The 18,304-nt window shown below is 54.3% G+C and overlaps 1 protein-coding gene across 1 annotated transcript in view; it reads right to left on the bottom strand.

The window, feature by feature from the left end:
* Positions 1-15,407, bottom strand: part of PARD6G (par-6 family cell polarity regulator gamma) — a 91,250-nt gene extending 75,843 nt beyond the window's left edge. Inside the window, exon 1 of the mRNA XM_026496552.4 lies at positions 15,205-15,407. Within this exon, the coding sequence (XP_026352337.1) occupies positions 15,205-15,276 (72 nt within the window). The 5' untranslated portion in view covers positions 15,277-15,407. The remainder of the gene's footprint in view (positions 1-15,204) is intronic.
* Between the last annotated feature and the right edge of the window lie 2,897 nt (positions 15,408-18,304).

Raw genomic sequence — 18,304 nt, 5'->3', positions numbered from 1 at the left:
TTCCTCAAGATGTTAAAAATAGAGTGACCCTACAACTCAGCGATTGCACTACTAGGTATTTGCCCTGATGACACAGATGTAGTGAAAAGAAGGGGCACCTGCACCCCAGTGTTCATAGCAGCAATGTCCACAATAGCCAAACTGTGGTAGAAGCCGAGATGCCCTTCAACAGATGAATGGACAAAGAAGATGTGGTTCATATACACAGTGGAATATTACTCAGCCATCAGAGAGGATGAATACCCGCCATTTGCATGCACATGGGTGGAACTGGAGGCGATTATGCGGAGTGAAATAAGTCAAGCAGAGAAAGACATAAGCAATAGCAGGAGCATCAGAGGGGAAGGGAGGGAAATCTGAAGGGGGAAGAAATCAGAGAGGGAGACGAACCATGAGAGACTGTGGGCCCCAGGAAACAGACTGGGGGTTTCAGAGGGGAGGGGGTGGGGGATGGGGTACCTGGGTGATGGGTATTGAGGAGGGCACGTGTTGTGACGAGCACTGGGTGTTACATGCAACTAACGAATCATTGAACACTACATCAAAAGCTAATGATACAGTGGCTAACTGAACATAGAAAAAAGACACAAAGTCTCATGGGGTCTAAACCACACCCAGGGTCTGCCTGAAGGTGTTTCCTGAAGAAAGGCCTTATTTCTAAATTACTTTCCCAGGAAGGAAGGGCAGTCAGCCGCTCTGACCCCCTGTCTTCTGCTGGGGATAAACCGGGTGGGAGCCCTTGGGCTGGTGACCCTAGGCCGTGCCGTCCACTAGTGACCGCGCGGTAGGCACCACAGGCTTGCTGCAGGCAGATGGGCTCTCCCGAGAGGCTCTGAGGCCAAGTCCCACCTGCTTCCCAGCTCAGATCCCTTCCTCGGGTAGAACTGACTCTAAAGAGAAGAATGTCTGAGAACCACCACTCACTTCTGCTCCTCCCTTTCACCAGAGCGTGACCCCCAGAACCACCACACCACCAGGACACTTCCAAAAGTGTCCTATGAAGTGACACATGTCTCTGTACTTGAACTCACTCTTCCAAACTACCAAGTAGGAACTTACTCACCAAACAAATATTTTCCTGCATGGGACTTTACAGTTGTGAAAGAAAAATATGGTCTCCACTGTAGCCCCGCCCCCTCCCCCAGATCCTGGAGTACAGTATGCCCACAAAATTCATTTACCGACTAACTAGTGTAATGCATGGCTCCTGCTTTCATCACCCAATACATATATGCATGGAGTGGCTCTAAGCAACTGGTTCTCTCCTACACACCGGGTAAGTGAGTGAACAAAACAGAAAAAAGGCTGTTCTCATGAAACTGATATCCTAGCGGGGAAGACGCGTAGCAAACAGTAAAAAAGATGCAGGCGGGTAAACCATACGGTATGTTAGAAGCTGGTACGTGCACGGGAGGAAGGACAGAATACACCCGGCAGGCACGTGTGCTCCCTAACCTGCCGGAGCTATGCCGGAGTGCAGACCCGCACAGCAGGAGGGCCCCCGGGGCTCTTCCCGCAGTGTGGGACGGGTCTGCCTCCCTGCTGCCTGGGCTTAGAGAACTTGGGGCGAACCCCTCAGCCTGTCTGCAGGGCGGGAGGCTTCAGGAAGCAGAGGGTGTGGAGGTTCCCGCACAGGGCAGGTTACAGCCGCGGCTGCTCTCCTCCCGATCACCGATCGCCGCACCAGCACAGCGCCTACGACCAGAACGGTGTGTGACCGAGAACAACCCTTCAGGGCCAGACTCCTCAGTTATCCCGAATCCGCTGTAATCTGGAGGGGTCAACGAGGGTCCTAGACACGAAGCCTCATTCTGACACCCCCTGACCAGGGCCCGAGTCTGAAGCACCCAGGATTCCTAGGGTCATTTTCTAGTGTAATATGTTCTTGATCTTGGATAGAAGATACTCCAGGGGCCACTTTGTCCTTTCGTGCATGACAAACGCGGACTTAAAATGATGCACTCACCTTACCCCGGTTATCCACCCCGGTTATGCCCGCAGCTTTCCGAGCCCGCCCAGCGTTAGGGACCCAGCAACCCGGGACCCGCCCCGCCCCGAGACGTCACCGAAGCGCTGCCCCTGAGGCCCCGCCCACCGAGGCCACACCCCTCAGCAAACACTCCCCCTGAGGCCCCGCCTCCAGCTCAGGCCCGGCCCTCACCAAGGCCGCAGCCCCTGGGCATCACCACCCCCACCTGTGAGGTCCCGCCTCCAGGCCCCTCAGGTGAGAGCAATCCGGGAAGTCATCAGAAACAGATTTTCAAGGCAAACATTCACCAAAATATTTAGTTGTCAAAAATGTTAACTGTAAAATTTAACCAAACCGAGGAAGCATATTCCCAGGATGAAATACAATTAAGCCAAGAGAAATGCTGCATTAGAAGGGCACCTGGGTGGCTCAGTCGGTAAAGCGTCTGCCTCCCGCTCAGGTCACGATCCCAGGCTCCTGGGTTCCAGCCCCATATTGGTCTCCCTGCTCACAAACCCGTTTCTCTCTCTCCCTCTGCCCCTCCCCCTGCTTACGCCCCTCCCCCAAATAAACAAACAAACAAACAAACAAATAAATAAAATCTTAGAAAGTGCTGTATTAGAAAGAGTTGGGAAGTGAGAGAACACAAGGCAAAGCTGAATCTAGTGTGATCCTGAGGGCCCAGCCCAGGGCTGTGATTACTGCCTAAGCCAAGAGCCCAGGGAGCCATGCAGCCCTGGCGCACCTGCGGCCAGGGAAGCCAGGCTCTCTGGGGCTGGACCTCCCCAGCGTGTGCTCCTTGAGCCGGCTTATCACTGTCACCTGGGACCTGCTGGAGATGCGTGACCTCAGGCCCCAGGCTTGGGGAGGGAGTCAGAATTCTACTCTAACTAGATTCCCAGTGACTCACGGACACATCAGTCTGAAAGGCAGGGTTGTACGCAACGCAGCGAGCACCCTGCCATCACCGCTAGGGGCTGTCATTTCATATTGGTTCCTTGAACGACATCTTACTGAATGCCAGGTATGGGTGGTACCCAGTGCCAGTGTTGACTGTCTTCATGGGACCGATGGTTGTCTGAGAGCCCAATGTGGGACAGTAATCACACATGCAAATGTGTAATTACAAACTGAGAAATGCACACAAAGAAAATGTAGGACACAGGCCCTGATTCAAACTGTGTGTATGAGGAAAAGAAATATTCGGGTGAAGAGAAGACAGGAGCCACAGCACAGATGGAAGGAACCCAGACAGCCCCAGATGTGAAAGATCTCAGGTGCCATTCTGTAATGCACCTCAGGCCGTTGGGGACAGGGCCAAGGAGCAGGAGTGTATGTGCATGCCACAGAGAAAAATGTGGGAAGATTCCCATTTAGGGAATGACCAGGAAGCACTGGCTGTTATCCTCATGTGGCATCTGTCAGAGCGTGGGACTCTGCCATGGGATGACTTCCTGGGCTGACATGTTGGGACAGTTTAAAATCAGGCCACAGACCTGTGAGTCAGATGGGGTGGAGCTGACAGCAGAGCCTGGCCCCTTCCTGTGCCCCATGCACCCACCCTGATCCAGAGTGATGATAGCCCAGCCACCAGCAGCCACAGAGCTGCTCAGATGAACATCCTTTGTGAGGCTGCTGGGGACCCAGAACCCAACGCACCTGGGTCACCTCAAGGAGCATGTGTGTGGGCTACAGGTCACATGTGTGACTCCTCTGCTCACATGCACGCTCTCCAGCTCACATGTGCGATCTGCATCTGTGGACCCAGCACTGGTTAATGGAGTTGTGGGGTTGGGCTGAAAGTGGAGGACACAGAGATTTACGAACAGGGTCTATGGTTTCTGTCTGGCAGGGATTTCCAGTACGGTACAGCAGGTGTGGTCAGTGCCACGCTTTATGTACAAGCTCTCTTTAATCCTAACAGCCACCCAGAAGTGTCGCTGTTCCCATTTCAAAGGCCAGGAGACGGAGACCTGGAAGGATTCGATCCCTGACCACAGTCATGAAGGTAGTAAACAGAAGAACTGAAGTGAATACCAGAGATAATGCAGAAAAGAGCTAAAGAGCACCAGTGGTGGGGTGAACACTCCACGTGGAAGTCAAGCACCAGGACACCCCACTGGGAACAGACTTCCCAGGTAGGGAGGGGCGCCTGCACTGCTGATAGCATGGAGGATGAAGGGCTGGCAGCAGTTGGAGCAGTGTGATGGAGAGCCAGGCTGCTCTAGGAGCTGAGGGTCAAAGTGCAGGAGACCTGGTTGCTATGAAAGGTAGGGCTGGCAGACTGGGGAGACTGCCGAGGCCAGAGCATGTAGGAGGTGAAGTCCAGGTTTCTCATCTGTCCCTGCCTTCATGGGACTTCTCGGAAGCAGAAACCCACTCCAGCAGAAGCCTGAAACCCTGCCCCCCCCCCCAGCAAGGTTACATACAAGTATGAACTCATGATTCACAAAAAGGGGGGCAGTTTCCAGGGATGGAGATGCGCTGAGGTGTCATGGGGTCTGGACCAGTCTTATCAGTACAGATGGGAGGGCAGAGTCATCACACACAAGGGTCTGCAGGTGCAAATTCCTGACTCACCTTTACTGGCTGCGTGACTCTCGATCATTTAAACTTCTCTGAGCATATTTCCCCCTTTGTAAAAAAGCGACAAAAACATTTTTCATAGTGTTTTTGTGACACTCAAACACATGCGCCATCCTGAGAGAGTGTGGTCCCAGAAAAGGCCCACTGTTCACCAGAGTGCCTAGAGAAGGTCGCGCACAGGCGTTCGCAGGGCTGTGGTCTGAGCCGTTCTCGAAGACCGAAACTTGCAAACACAATGAAGGCAGTCCTTTCATGACACACCCCTAGCCATGCAATTCAAGGGGCATCTGCTAAATGACATGTCCAGGTGTGCCAGGGACCAGGGTCGTCGCCAATACTACTCTGCCCACAGCTGCAAAGAGGAGGAAGTGGGAGAGGTGGTCAGGTTCTCCCTGTACCCACCATCTCCCAGCAAACAGACTGTGCACATAGGTCAGAACTCACGGGGCCGCCTGGGAGAGGGGTTTCACAGGATGCACGAGGGATGCTGAGGAAGTAGCACAGCCCTGAGCCAGTGTCCAGTAGGTACGGGGAGGGGGTGGAGGGATAGAGGATCGGACCTCAGAGTGTGTCCAGGCGGGTAGGTGTTGTCTGTTTTCCAGGAGGTGGAATCAAGGAATAATGTGAAGTAGATGGGAAGCAATTGAGGGTTTAAGACCCAATTTTGCCACTTGCAGGTGGGACCTTGGTTAGGTGACCTGACAGGCTGGTCAAGCCCCTGGGGTCCTGCTCTCCACAGCCCATGCACATGGTGTCATGAGCTTCAAGGAACACATCTGTGCTGAAGAGCCGGTGGGAGCGCTGTCAGAAAGCCCAGCGCACAGCTGATGCCCCAGGAAAGGAACTGGAACCACCGGAACTGAACCCAGAAGGCCACACCTGCCGAGACTCTCCTCCAGGTGATGTGACCCCGTGGCAGCTGCTTCCACCAGGCTAGCCCAGGCTCCCAGGGAGGGGAGGGAGCCCAGAGACCATGTACCTCCCAGACAGACAATCAAGGGGAGGCGTGGGGCATCCCCAACGGCACAACACTTGGCCGTGACCAGTCCTCGGCCACCGGGGCTGAGAAGAGGTGCCACTCACAGACAAGCCACGGGGCCACACCCTTGGGAGGCTGCTTCCAGCTTGTGTGGCGAGGGGACAGGGCAGGAGACTCCAAGCTCATGGGGAGAAGGGATCCCAGGACTGTTTATCCCCTGAGGAGTGGAGGGGGTCCTCAATACACCATTTCCCACAGGAGGTCTCCCAGACATGCGGAGCCCCTACCTCCCCTGTGCCCCTTACACCTGCACCAATACAGCGGCGGTCGGGCCCGAGGTGACCAGAGTCCAGAGGCTGGGCGCCAGCTCCTCCCCCACATGAGGGACCATCCTACAGACACAGAACTTTGTTTTGTCCCATAGCAACACCCCGTTATTATCCCAGACCAGTGAGGGAAGTGAGGTCAGGACTTGTGGGTGGGGAGCTGGTGGCTCAGGCCCCCATGCCATGGAAAACAGGATACTGACATTATTTTAGTCTCCAAAGCCCTCCAGCATGGCAGCCTTATGGCCCTTACAATTCTCTCTTCCACAGCCCCTACCCAGGGACCTCAGGGCCCTTCTGCGAAGCATGTGTCTCCAGAAAGAAGCCTCTTGTCTGTCCCTGCCCTGTCTCAGAAGCAAAGGCAAGAGAGGTCTGCCCTGTAGACTGACCGATGCCTAACCCACGTTTCGGCAAGCATGCTGATGTGACAGAATGGAGAATAAATACACCTGCTCTCTAGGAGGTGCAGACAAAGCCCAAGGTGGCTGCAACGTGATGTGTCAACATCTGCCCGTGTGTGAGTGTGGTGCGCCGGGGGTGACACGGCAAACCTCCCAGGGTAAAGGCAGGCTAAAGCGCTTGCCTCCACAGGTGTCCACAGCCCACCAAGCCGGAGGCGGCTCATGAGGTCTTCATTCTATACGTGAAGCTCAGACACTTTGTAAAAGGGACATTTCCCGTCCTCACTGAAGAGCCTGTGCCTGAGCTGCCCCGTGACCCATCAAGCGGCCCCCAGGCCCATCCCTTTTCATCTGGAGTCTCAGCTTCTCCCACAATGCCAGGCCTAGCAAGGGGGCCCACGGAAGCTGGTGTGGACTAAAGGAAAGCCAAGAAAGGCATGACAGCAGCAACCGGAGCCACGGAACCACACAAAGGAGTCTAAGAGCCCCTTCACACATCAGCGGCGAGAACCTTAAATTCTGCAAGATGAAGAATCGCTTCCTGATCTATTTTATTAATCAACAAACACTTAATGAGTTGTGGTTCAAGGCCTTCGGGACTCCCAAACGGTCAGACCTCCTAGAACAGCCACTCCACCGAAATCCAGTCTAGTCCAGGGCTGGAGCCGAGAACAGCGGCACTGAGTGGTGGGTTAGACTGACCAAGACCACCCAGGCCAGCTCTGTGTCTGCTGGCACGGGAAGACAGCCGCATCACCAAAGGCTGGTGAAAAGCATGAGCACATGGAAGAGGCACTCACGTACACAGCCACCAAAGGACACGCACGCAGCCTGGGGCGCCATCTACACAGGCAGACGTCCCCTGTGGACACAAGAGTATCTCATTACATCATGTCCGAGAACCAGCCCACTCATCTTTAGTGACAGAGACCCTGATGGTGGTTACACTGGGGGCGGATGCTGACTAGACAGGACATGAGGGAACCTTCCTGGATACCGGAATGTTCCATACTTTGATCTGTATGGTGTTCGCCTAGGTAAGCAAACAGGCAACATTTCATCAGGCTGCATGCCTGAGGTCAGTGTCTGTTACTGTCACACAGGAGAGAGCCCCCACATTCAGCAGGTCTGGAGCAGCCTCCTGGAAAACATCTATTTCAGCCCTGAGGCAGGGCAAGGGTAGGACGGGGGCAGGTTGTCAGAAGGTCAGCCTACGGAGCACGAGGAGGAGACAAACCAAGATTTAACAGGGCTGGGCCACGCACGAGGCCCTGGGTGGTTTTCATAGATTTTTTTTTTTTTTTTACGATTTTATTTATTTATTCGACAGAGAGAGAGACAGCCAGCGAGAGAGGGAACACAAGCAGGGGGAGTGGGAGAGGAAGAAGCAGGCTCATAGCGGAGCAGGGAGCCCGATGTGGGGCTCGATCCCACAACGCTAGGATCACGCCCTGAGCCGAAGGCAGATGCCCAACCGCTGTGTCACCCAGGTGCCCCCCTGGGTGTTTTTCAAACTCTCAAACTCCAAGTGAAATGCATCACACATACCCGAAAACACAGAGCAGATACTCTGGTTGGGGATGAGGAGCGGAGCCTGCCAGCAAGCATTTGTTCAGAGCACCAGTGAGGAACACAGCCTCGGGAGAGAGAGGGATGGATGGTGGGGTGTGGGAGACACACCCCTGGACCCAGGAATCTGGGACAGACTGAAATTAGGGGGCAGGCAAAAAGAGGCAGGGAAGTTAGCTGATGTCCCAGCTGTGACAGTGAGTGTCCTGGGCCTGCTGCCCTATCTGTAGGTAACATGGGGCTGCCTGGGGGGCTCTGCAGGAGGAAGCACAAGGAAGGGGTATGACCACTGCTCCTGGAGATACACACAGAGCTGGCTCTGAAGATGGGGCCCGCGGGCTGTGCCCCTGGCACCCTCAGCCTGTACTCAAGCACTGAGGGGCTCAGCAGACACCATGCCCCATGGGCTGTGCCCCTGGCGCCCTCAGCCTGTACTCACACACTGAGGGGCTCAGCGGACACCACACCCCGCGGGCTGTGCCCCTGGCTACCTCAGCCTGTACTCAAGCACTGAGGGGCTCAGCAGACACCATGCCCCGTGAGCTGTGCCCCTGGCGCCCTCAGCCTGTACTCAAGTACTGAGGGGCTCAGTGGACACCATGCCCCGTGGGCTGTGCCCCTGGCACTCTCAGCCTGTATTCAAGCACTGAGGGGCTCAGCGGACACCATGCCCCGCGGGCTGTGCCCCTGGCACTCTCAGCCTGTACTCAAGCACTGAGGGGCTCAGCGGACACCATGCCCCGCGGGCTGTGCCCCTGGCACTCTCAGCCTGTACTCAAGCACTGAGGGGCTCAGCGGACACCACGCCCCGCGGGCTGTGCCCCTGGAGCCCTCAGCCTGTACTCACACACTGAGGGGCTCAGCAGACACCAACATGGCAGAAATATCAACATGGACTTTTAAATCAATTTCCTTTTGACTTTCAAAGTTTCTGTCCCTTTGTTCAGCTCATCTTTTCCCCCCTTCTGTCTGCTCTCTTCCCTATGGCACTAGCAGGGAGGGGACAAGGCTGCTGACCCCTCTTAGAGGTGCCCTGGGAATAATCCCATCGGTGAGTCAAGCTTTGCGCACCTTCCTCAAAAAGTAGTTCTTTTCTAAAGTACCCTAACAACTTCTGAAGGAATAGCTATTGGAAAAATTGAGTTGTTCCTTACCTGGCTTCAACGCAGCCACATTTATTGGGTACCTCCTGTATGCAAAACACTGCTCTTCACACTTTAGATGCCAGGGGCTTCCTTGGAGCATACTACTGAGAAATGCAGCTAGTTTTCGGAGCTGGCCTCCCAGTCTAGTACAGTGGAGAGCCCTCAGATGAGGAAAACTGGAGGCCAGAGCCCAGCTGCTTCTGGAAGCAATGAGGGGAGAAGGCGCTCTGATTTATCTCAAAGCAACCACAGCAGACTTTGACATTGCTCGTGCTGGAAAACAGACGGGAGTGGTTCCTGGAGGCTGAGCCTCATGACTGGCCTTGCTGGGCAGGCAGGCAGGCTGGGAGGCAGTGGAAACCTCTGGGCTCAAGGAGATGTGACGTAGTGATATGGTGACACTACCCCTCCCCAATCTTCTCACTTGCCAGACCAAACCTTCATTGGACCCTAAGTCTCTACAGAGAAGATACTGTCTATCTTGACTATCTTTGTCCGCCAACACAAGCCCTATACCTGACACATAGTGGTGGCTCCGTAAATGAATAAATGAATGGATCAACACATGGCAGAATCCGACTTTTAAGAACAATTACTGAATAGAGGACTTCCCTTGAGACCAAGGCACAGAACCTGCTGTGATGATGTAAAAAGAAGAGAACTTTTTCCCCACAAAGCACAGAGCTGCCCTTTTAAGCTCTAGATCCAGATGGAGCAGGGGGTTCTGCCTCAGTGAACACAGAGCAAGCTGTGCATCCATACCTGGACCTGGACTTCAGGGTCTGTCAGAAGAAGAGGAATCAGGAGCCCTCCTTCCCCAGTGGCCACTGAAAGTTCGTGGCAAAGAGTATGCACTCTGGAGCCCGACTGCTCGGGCTCTCTGGCCTTGGGCGGCTTCACAAAACTCCCTGGACCTCAGCGTTCCCCTTGTGTAATGGTGGTGATAACAGAACCCATCCTGCAGGGTTGTGATGGAGGTTAATGAAATATTATTTGCAATTGCAAGGTATTTAGAATAGTGTCTGGCCTGTATACACATTTCTATATTGGGGCAGATGGTTAAATAACCCTAAACACTTCTGAGTGCAACCTGTACACAGAGGGCAGTGTCTAGCCTGGACCATCTGTACCCCCAGCGTGACCAGGGGCAGCCTCAGGGGAAGGCTGCAGGGTATGTGTTGGGGCTAAAAAGGGTCACAGTACCTGCCACTGCTCCCCAGGGTCACAGAAGAGTAGAAATTTGCCAAGAGGAAGTGGTGAGCCAGTAAACATGTACACAGCTGAACAAGTCTGACACTAACCTTGACGCTCCCTTTAACCATGGCGGTCATGGACGCTTCTGCTGCCACCATTCCAAGCTCCCTGCTTGCTTGTGTCTAAAAGTCCGGGAGGCCCCTTCACAGGAAAGGGTCAGGATGATTCTAGACATGATTCACAAACGATAGAGCTTCCGATACCTTGAATGGCTGCACTTTCCAATCCTTGACACGCCTTCCCTCAAGTTGGGAGAACACTCCATGTGAAATGCCATGGGTCCTAGGGAAGGGCTTGAACCCTGGCTGCTAGTTGGGGTGCCCCCCCGATGAGGAGAGTTCATAGGGCTTTCTGCTGCTCCCAGGCCAGAGACCCACATCAGCACCATTGGCACCCACCAGACTGACACTCGCTACTTGGGTCCCTGGTGAGAGTCCCCTCCAGAGGCAGCTTCCCACATCCAGTCACCCAACCTGTCTGAACACAGACATGCACACATACAAAACCAGAATCTTAAAAGGGTGTAGCTGACACACACAGGTGAGTCAAACCGTGTCAGGCGGTTCTCAACTGGCCCACGGGAGGCAAGTACTCAGCCACCCCATGGGGAGGGCCTGGCCCAGCCCCCAGCCCACCAGATGGTGAGACGTGTCCCTGCAGCACCAGCCAGCCAACAGCCTCAGCCAGAGAGAGGGTCTGAGGACCAGGGGAAACATGCAGGCTTAAATCACTGTTACCTCAGCACTGACTGGAAAATTTGTTGTCAAGCAGGTCCCATAACTCAAAAAATAAGAACACTAAAAGTGCAGGAAAGAAAGAGGCAGCTAAAAATAGATGAATAGCCCACAAATATAAAAATGTTCAAATCCACTAATAATTTAAGGATCAAAGTAAAACAATGGGATGGGGTTCCACTTATCTAATCGGCAAAGAATAAGAAAATACCCAATGCTGGAGGGAGGGAGGGGAGAGAGGGAGGGATGGACAGACAGGAAACAGTGCATAAATCTGCACAACAGCATTTCTGCAAGAAAATTTAACAATATATATTCAAAGTCTTCAAAACGTGCATACTTTTAACATGGTAAGTGCACTTGTAGGGATTCATCCTGAAGAGAGAGGTCTTTATACCCTTTACATCACGTATCTACATATTCTGTATATAATGTTTCTGTAGATGTCTAAGTACAGAGATGTTTTTCACAGCATTGCTTATTATAGAAAACACTGGAAATGACCCAAATAGGATACTGGTTAAATTAATTACGGTTTACACATAAGATAGAATGCTAGGTAATAATTTTAAAAATATGTTTTTTAAAAATACTGACATGACAAAACCCTTGCAGGGTTGAGTTGAAGGGGGACAGCAGGCTACAGAGCAACATGCCTAGAAAATATGACTGTCATTCTGTCAATCCAGATGCATGTGGGGTAGGTCCACATAGAGGGTCAGGAGGGCATGGAGCCACACTCAAGAGTGGCTCAGTTTTGGATGGGAGAATTACCCCATTTTGTGCCTGATACAGTTTCTAAACTTTCAGCAATGGCAACATATTTCTTTAGATTCCAGAAAAGCCTCCAACATGATTTAAACAAAGCAGCAAACACTGGACTAAAACCCTCAGTAGTGACTCTTCCCAAACACAATGGACATGACATGCTTGGGGGTGTAAAACATGGTCCTCGGTCTCTGCTCTGAACAATCACCCTGTGCCAGTGCTGTGACAAGGGCCAGAAGAAGAGCAGGGGTCAGAGGACGGAGGGAGCTCGGCCTGGCGGAGACATAGGATGGGCTTGGTAGGAGAGGGTTGGCGCATAGGGCAGATTCTCAGAGAGCACTTCAGGTCGGGGGAAAACCACATAACCAGGGCAAAGACACCACGAGGTTCAAAGAACGTGAGTGAGGCCGAACTAGAGGGCAGGGGCGTAGGGGGAACACATGCTCCTTCACACAGCTGGAATCCTCCGTGATTACTCTGCCCCTAGTAGACGCCTCCCCTAGCATTGGTCCTCCTGCTACCCCTACAAGGGCCCAAGACTTGCTCCCCTGGGCCCGAAACACGCTTCCCCAGACCTGTGCACCATCCCTCCCTCCACACTGCAGGTCTTATGGGAGGAGAGGCAAAAGTCAAAAGCAAATGGGAAAATGGTAGCCTCGTTACCAGAACTGAGGAGTCAGAAGTGCATTCTGCTCTTCTGGGGAGGAACAGATGAATCACCAATATTTTTTTTTTTTAAGATTTTTTTTATTTGACAGAGATAGGGACAGCCAGCGAGAGAGGGAACACAAGCAGGGGCAGTGGGAGAGGAAGAAGCAGGCTCATATCGGAGGAGACTGATGTGGGGCTCGATCCCATAATGCCGGGATCACGCCCTGAGCCGAAGGCAGACGCTTAACCGCTGTGCCACCCAGGCGCCCCAAATCACCAGTATTAAAGCAGAAATGTTAGGGGAATGTAAGGGCCCGTGTGATGGGGGAGAGCCACCAGGTAAAGACGATGTCCCCAGGGCTTTGGAAGTTGACTAGCTGTGGCACGTGGCCAAAAATTCTGAGAGGATGAGAGGGGAATTTTGGACCCAATATTCTGAGATGCCACAGAATCCTGAACTGCGGGGACTGACCGTCACAACTGGAGGCACTCTGCAGCTTTCAAAGTGCTTTTATAGACATCACTTCATTTTGTCCCGGGAGGTAAGAAGAACAGGAACAAGGCCTATTTTGCAGGTGAAATAACAGAGGCTCTAAAGGGTCAAATGACTTTCCTGAAGGTTCCGAAAAGTAGTAGGCGGCAGACCTGGCTTGACTCGGCCCCCAGCACCATTTTCCCCACATGCAAACCCAAGTGTTCTGGTGCTGCATTTAATGTGAAAAAAAGACATCATTGTCATAAAGTTTTGCTTCCTGTATTTTGATGACAGCACCTGCAGTAAAGGCTCCCTGCAGAGATGGGTTCCATGGTAGCAAATATTAATTTTTAAGGGGGCCAGTGGGAGGGTGTGTACAGAGGGAAGAGCAAACAGTGGACCTCTGGACACACAGTAAGGCAAGCCCCATCATCCAAAATGGTGTGTCTGTGTGCGTCCGTGTGTTGAACCAGCCAGCTCAGCAGGGCCCACCCAGGTTGGGGTGGCCCTTCCCAAATTCAACCAAAACTTCTGCTCTGCCACTCACCTCCAGGGGAACATTCACTGCATCTGAACCCGAACCCAAGCATCCTTCTTCACTGGGGAGCTAGAGAGGGTGGGGCAGTCTGAGGCAGCCTGCTAGGCAGCCAGGACGTCCACAGCCCCCCACTCCCCTCCTGGAGGAGAGCCGCAGAGGCAGGCTGTTACTCTGTATCTCCCAGTCCAGAACTGTGTGTGAGGCCTGTGAGGGTCCTGCCTCCAGATGGATCCTTCTGGATAGACCCTCTGGAGCTGTGCTGTCATCAGGCAGCAGCAAGTGCCCGTGGCTACTGAGTACGAGGAATGTGGCTTGTGTGGCTCAGGAGAAGTGTTTAATGTTAGTCAATCTTCACTTAAAATCAGCCGCTGGAGCAGCAGCAGGAGGGACCTTGTGGGAAGTGTTCTGCAGTCGACCGTGCTTGCTGGAAAGTGCGCCCAACAAAGGTGTGTGACCAAGTCCGTGCTACAAGAACAGACCTTTATGGGAATCTCTATATTCTTTCCTACAACTGCCTGTGAATCCGTGAGGATCTCAAACAGTTTAAAACAAGTCCCACCACATGTGCTCAGTGCCTATGATAGATTAGCCACATTCCCAACACAGTTAAAGAAACCAACCATTGTGTGGAGCTCCCACTCACGCTCGTGGGTTCTTCCGTCACATAACTCACAGCAGGCACATTTGATTTGGGAGGGTGGGGGCACTCCTGGGCTAAAGAGGGGATGAGTCCCCGGCGAGGGTCACAGAATTAGCATTGGGGGAAGGCTGCGATCTTAATAGAAGTGAGGAGTTTGTAAAAAGACCGTCTCCCCAAGATGAGAATGAAATCCTGCAACTCACTGGTTTACTGCAGAGAAGCCGCCCCCCCCCCCCATCGTCGGCAGATGCCCTGTAAATCCTTTACCCTTGACCCGCAGGGGCGGCCTGGGCAGGGGGGCCGCTGGACTCGGCTCCTTAGGCACTATCGCCCCGCGCCGCGTTAGGCGTCTGAGCCCACCCTCCCGCGCAGCCCCTCTCCAAGCACTCAGGCTGCTCCGCCTCGCTTTACAGGAGGCGGGAGGCATAGAGAAAGGGCGAGAGGGCCGACTCGCAGGCAGCGGCAGTGAAGGGCCCGAGGAGCCCCCTCCTCCGGGACCCTGAACAACTGCAACCAAGACCCTCGCAGACAAAAGCGTCAGCCTCTGAGGAGCCGCCCCCGCAAAGGGCAGAAGCGCCAGATCCTATCAGCCAATTAGCCGAACGCGCACATCCACCCGCAAGTTGGGGCACGCTCGGGCCGGGGCGCAGGCAGCGGGAGGGGCCACCGGCCGGGCGCGCCCGGCGAGCCTGGGCCTGGGGAGCGCCGGCGGGGCTGGGGTCCCCGGCCGGCTGCCGCTCTCCCCTCGCTGGTTCCGAGGCGCCTCCGCCGCGAAGGAGGAGGCGCAGCCCGGCCCTCCCCCCGGGCCGGGCCCCCAGGCTCCCCAACGGCCCCACTCCGAGCAGCCCCCGGGTCGCCCCGGAAACACCGCCCCTCCACCGTGCTGCGCGCGGGGTCGTCTCCCGCTCGTGGAACAAAAGAGCCGCTCCCGCGGGGGTTCGGAGCCCGAGCGGCCCTCCTAGCGCCGGGCTCCAGCGGCACCCATCGGGCTGCTGGGCTTTGTGTCCGTGCAGGGGCGGGAAGGGCGGCGGGACCCCCGCGCATCCCGCGGCAGCGCCCGCGCTCCAAAGTTGTCGCCAGCTCCCTTACCTCCCGCAGCGCCCAGTCCCCCAGCCCCGCGAGGCGCTCATTCATTCGCAGGGGGGCGCAGACCGCCGGCCCCGGCTTACCTTGCTCTTGACTTCCACCGCGCTGCAGTCGTAGAAGCGCAGGGTCTGAGACTTGTGGAAACTCCGGTTCATGGTTCCGGCCCCGCTCAGCCTCGTCTTCGCCCTGGCTCCTCGCTCCAGGGGCTGCAGGAGGACGCTGGGGGCGGCGCCCCCCGCCCCGGCCCCGGCCCCGGCCCAGCCCGGCCCGCGCTCGCTCGGCCGCCCCGCCGCTCCGAGTGCGGCGGCCCGAGCTGGGCTGGCCGCGCGCCTCGGGACTCCAGGGGCCGCGCGCGGGAGGAGCGGGGGACGCCGCGCGCACCGCCCCGAGGACCCGCCCCCGATCTCCGCCCCGCGCCCCGAGGACCCGCCCCACGAGCCCCAAGGACCCACGTCCCGCCCCGCGTCCCGAGGACCGGCCGCCACCCCCACCCCACGCCTCCCAGGACCCGCCCCCAAAGCTCCAAGGGCCCCCGTCCCGCCCGCGCCCCAAAGACCCGCCCCCGAGGACCCGCTCCACGAGTCCTAAGGACCCACGTCCCACCACGCACCCCGAGGACCCGCCCCCGAGGGCCCGGCCCCCCCAATACCCGCCCCGCGCCCCGCGGACCCGCCCCACGAGTCTCAAGGACCCTCGTCCCGCCCCGCGCCCCAAGAACCCGCCCCCCATCCCCGCCCCATTCCCCGAGGACCCGCCCCGTAAGTCCCGAGGACCCTGGTCCCGCCCCGCGCCCCAAGGACCCGCCCCCGCGCCCCGCCCCCGAAGCCGCTGCATCCCCGGGAGGTGCGCGCTTCTGTGAGCGCAATCCCGAGCAGGGAAAGAGAAGGGCGTCTCATTCCCACCTGGGCGCCCACAACTTCTCTCTCATGCTCGCCTCCGCCATGATTTTGTTTACCTCCACTGGGCGGCCAGGGGAGGGGGCTGATTTGAGCTGATTTTTGCTATTTTCTAGGGCGGTGCTGGAGCCAATGGAAGCTTGACTGCTTCGAGCCACACCTGTCCGTACTAGCTGCCGAGTAGCAGATGGTTCTAGACGAGGATTCTGCAGGGAGGCAAACTCCTAAGGCATGCTTGAGCACAGGTAGAAGGAAGGAGAGGGTCGGAAGCGCCTCTAGGCCTAGCTGATGGAGGAGGAATTCTTCTGCAAGGCCGGTGGAAAAAAGAATATTTTAGGAGAAAGATGGAATCAATTCTAGAGGGCTCTGAGTACTTCTTTTCTAGAGGGCTCTGGAAGAGCAGCTGCTGAAGCCAAAATCCTCACTCTTCAGGAATTTGTGATGAAGCTAAGAAGACAGGACCAATAGGAGTTTAAAAATTATAATAAAATATACTATAAGCAATTGTAATTTGTAAGTTACATATTTGTAAAATTACTATAAATTCATTGTAAAAGAGATCTGGTGAATACAAAGAATGAAAGACAAAAGTTACGGTCACCCATAATTATACTAGTCAGCAATCAATTCTGTTAACCTCTTGTTATATATTATCTCTGCTCCTTTTTCTGTATATATATTTATATATTTTACAAAATTAGTAATCATGCTGTTTAACCAGAATTGCAACCCACTTTTTTCACCTCATGTTATATAAGGAACATATTCATTAAGTGTTCTTAAGAAATACGGTTTTTAAGAGCTGCATGTATGAATACAGGCATAAATTTTAATCATTCTATTATTGGATAATCAAGATGTTTCCAATGTTTAGCTTTTTATAAAATACTGTGTTTCTTGAATTCACTTATTTCTAATTATTTCATTAGAATTGACTCCAAAAAATGGAATTACTATGCCATGGAGTACACATATCCTTTAACGCAGATCGCCAAACTGTATCACTCCGAATTTAATCCTTCCTTCATTTCACTACGTACCCTGTTACATACATGCCAGGGATGACAACCGCAGAGACAGAGTCACAGTTCTGCCCGTAAGAGAAACACCAGTCTGGCCAGGGGCCCAGACATGTAGACAGAATTCCAAATTAAGGCGAAAATGCCAAGAGATTCCCACAGAAAGTCAGTAAAAAACCATTCCAGACAAAAGGTTTAGGATGTCTACTGGTCTGAAAGCTACAAAAGACCTGGTATAATGGTTTATTATCAATGTAAATTTTAATAAATTCCAGGTAGAATTTTTTTTAAATGTCGAAGAGGTTCACACTCTGTGCACAGAGATGCTGACTTTCTTTCAAAGAGAAATCTCCTGAGCTGCATGCAGGTCTGTGTTGCCAAGGCCGAGAGCAGCAGTCATGCTGGGGAGGGAGCTCCCACCTAGATTTCTTCAGAAGCAGGGACAAGGGGCTGACGGGAGATGGACAGCATTCTAGGTGATGGGGGCAGGTGCAGGGCAGCACTGGCCAGCTCAGGGCTTAGAGATGGGGAGGGAGGGCTGGAAGCTCAAAATTCTGTCCTTGGTGGAAGTGAGGTGATTTCTGTCATGCCTGTGGCCCAGTGTGGTCCAGGCCCAGCCTGTTATCAATACCCCGCTCAAACCCAATGAAGCGGGATCTGCACCTGAGCAAGATCCCCTGGTGGTCTGTGTGCCCCTTTTTTTGTCATTTTCTGCAAATTTGACTGGCATGGTCAGCAGGAGGAAATGTATGTGGAGAGAGCCTGAGTCTCCATCTCAGACCTGAAGGTGATTCTTCTGGGCTTCAAGCTTGTGTGTGGGTTGGGTGTAGACAAAACCAAGTGGCCAGGCAGAGCCTGCAGATGGAAAAGCCTCTTTATAGCCGAGCAGCACGATTGAAAATCTCCCCACAGGTCCTGGCCTAACACACAAGCACAGGAACACAGGAGCCTTGGGAGGCCCTGTTGTTGGACTCTCTCTGGCTGGCAGGTGGGCTCCCAATGGACACACAGGCAGGACGCACAATCCTAATGCCATTCTGTTCGTTATCGCTAAGCTAGCTGCCACAGGACAGTGTTCAGAGATTCAGATGAAGTTAGATGACGAGACTATCAGCAAAGGTGTTGGAAAGTTTGGTAATTGAACTGTGTGCTCTGCAGACGTCCCACAAAGGACCTGCATCGGGTGACCTTGAGCATGTCACTTACCTGAGCCTCGGGGTTATTTGTGAGGTGGGCGCTTGGTGCTCCCCCCCAACCCATTTCCTGCC

The sequence above is a fragment of the Ursus arctos genome, unplaced genomic scaffold, assembly GCF_023065955.2.
Source record: "Ursus arctos isolate Adak ecotype North America unplaced genomic scaffold, UrsArc2.0 scaffold_17, whole genome shotgun sequence".
Lineage (NCBI taxonomy): Eukaryota > Metazoa > Chordata > Mammalia > Carnivora > Ursidae > Ursus > Ursus arctos.
This window is presented reverse-complemented; position numbering and strand designations above follow the sequence as displayed.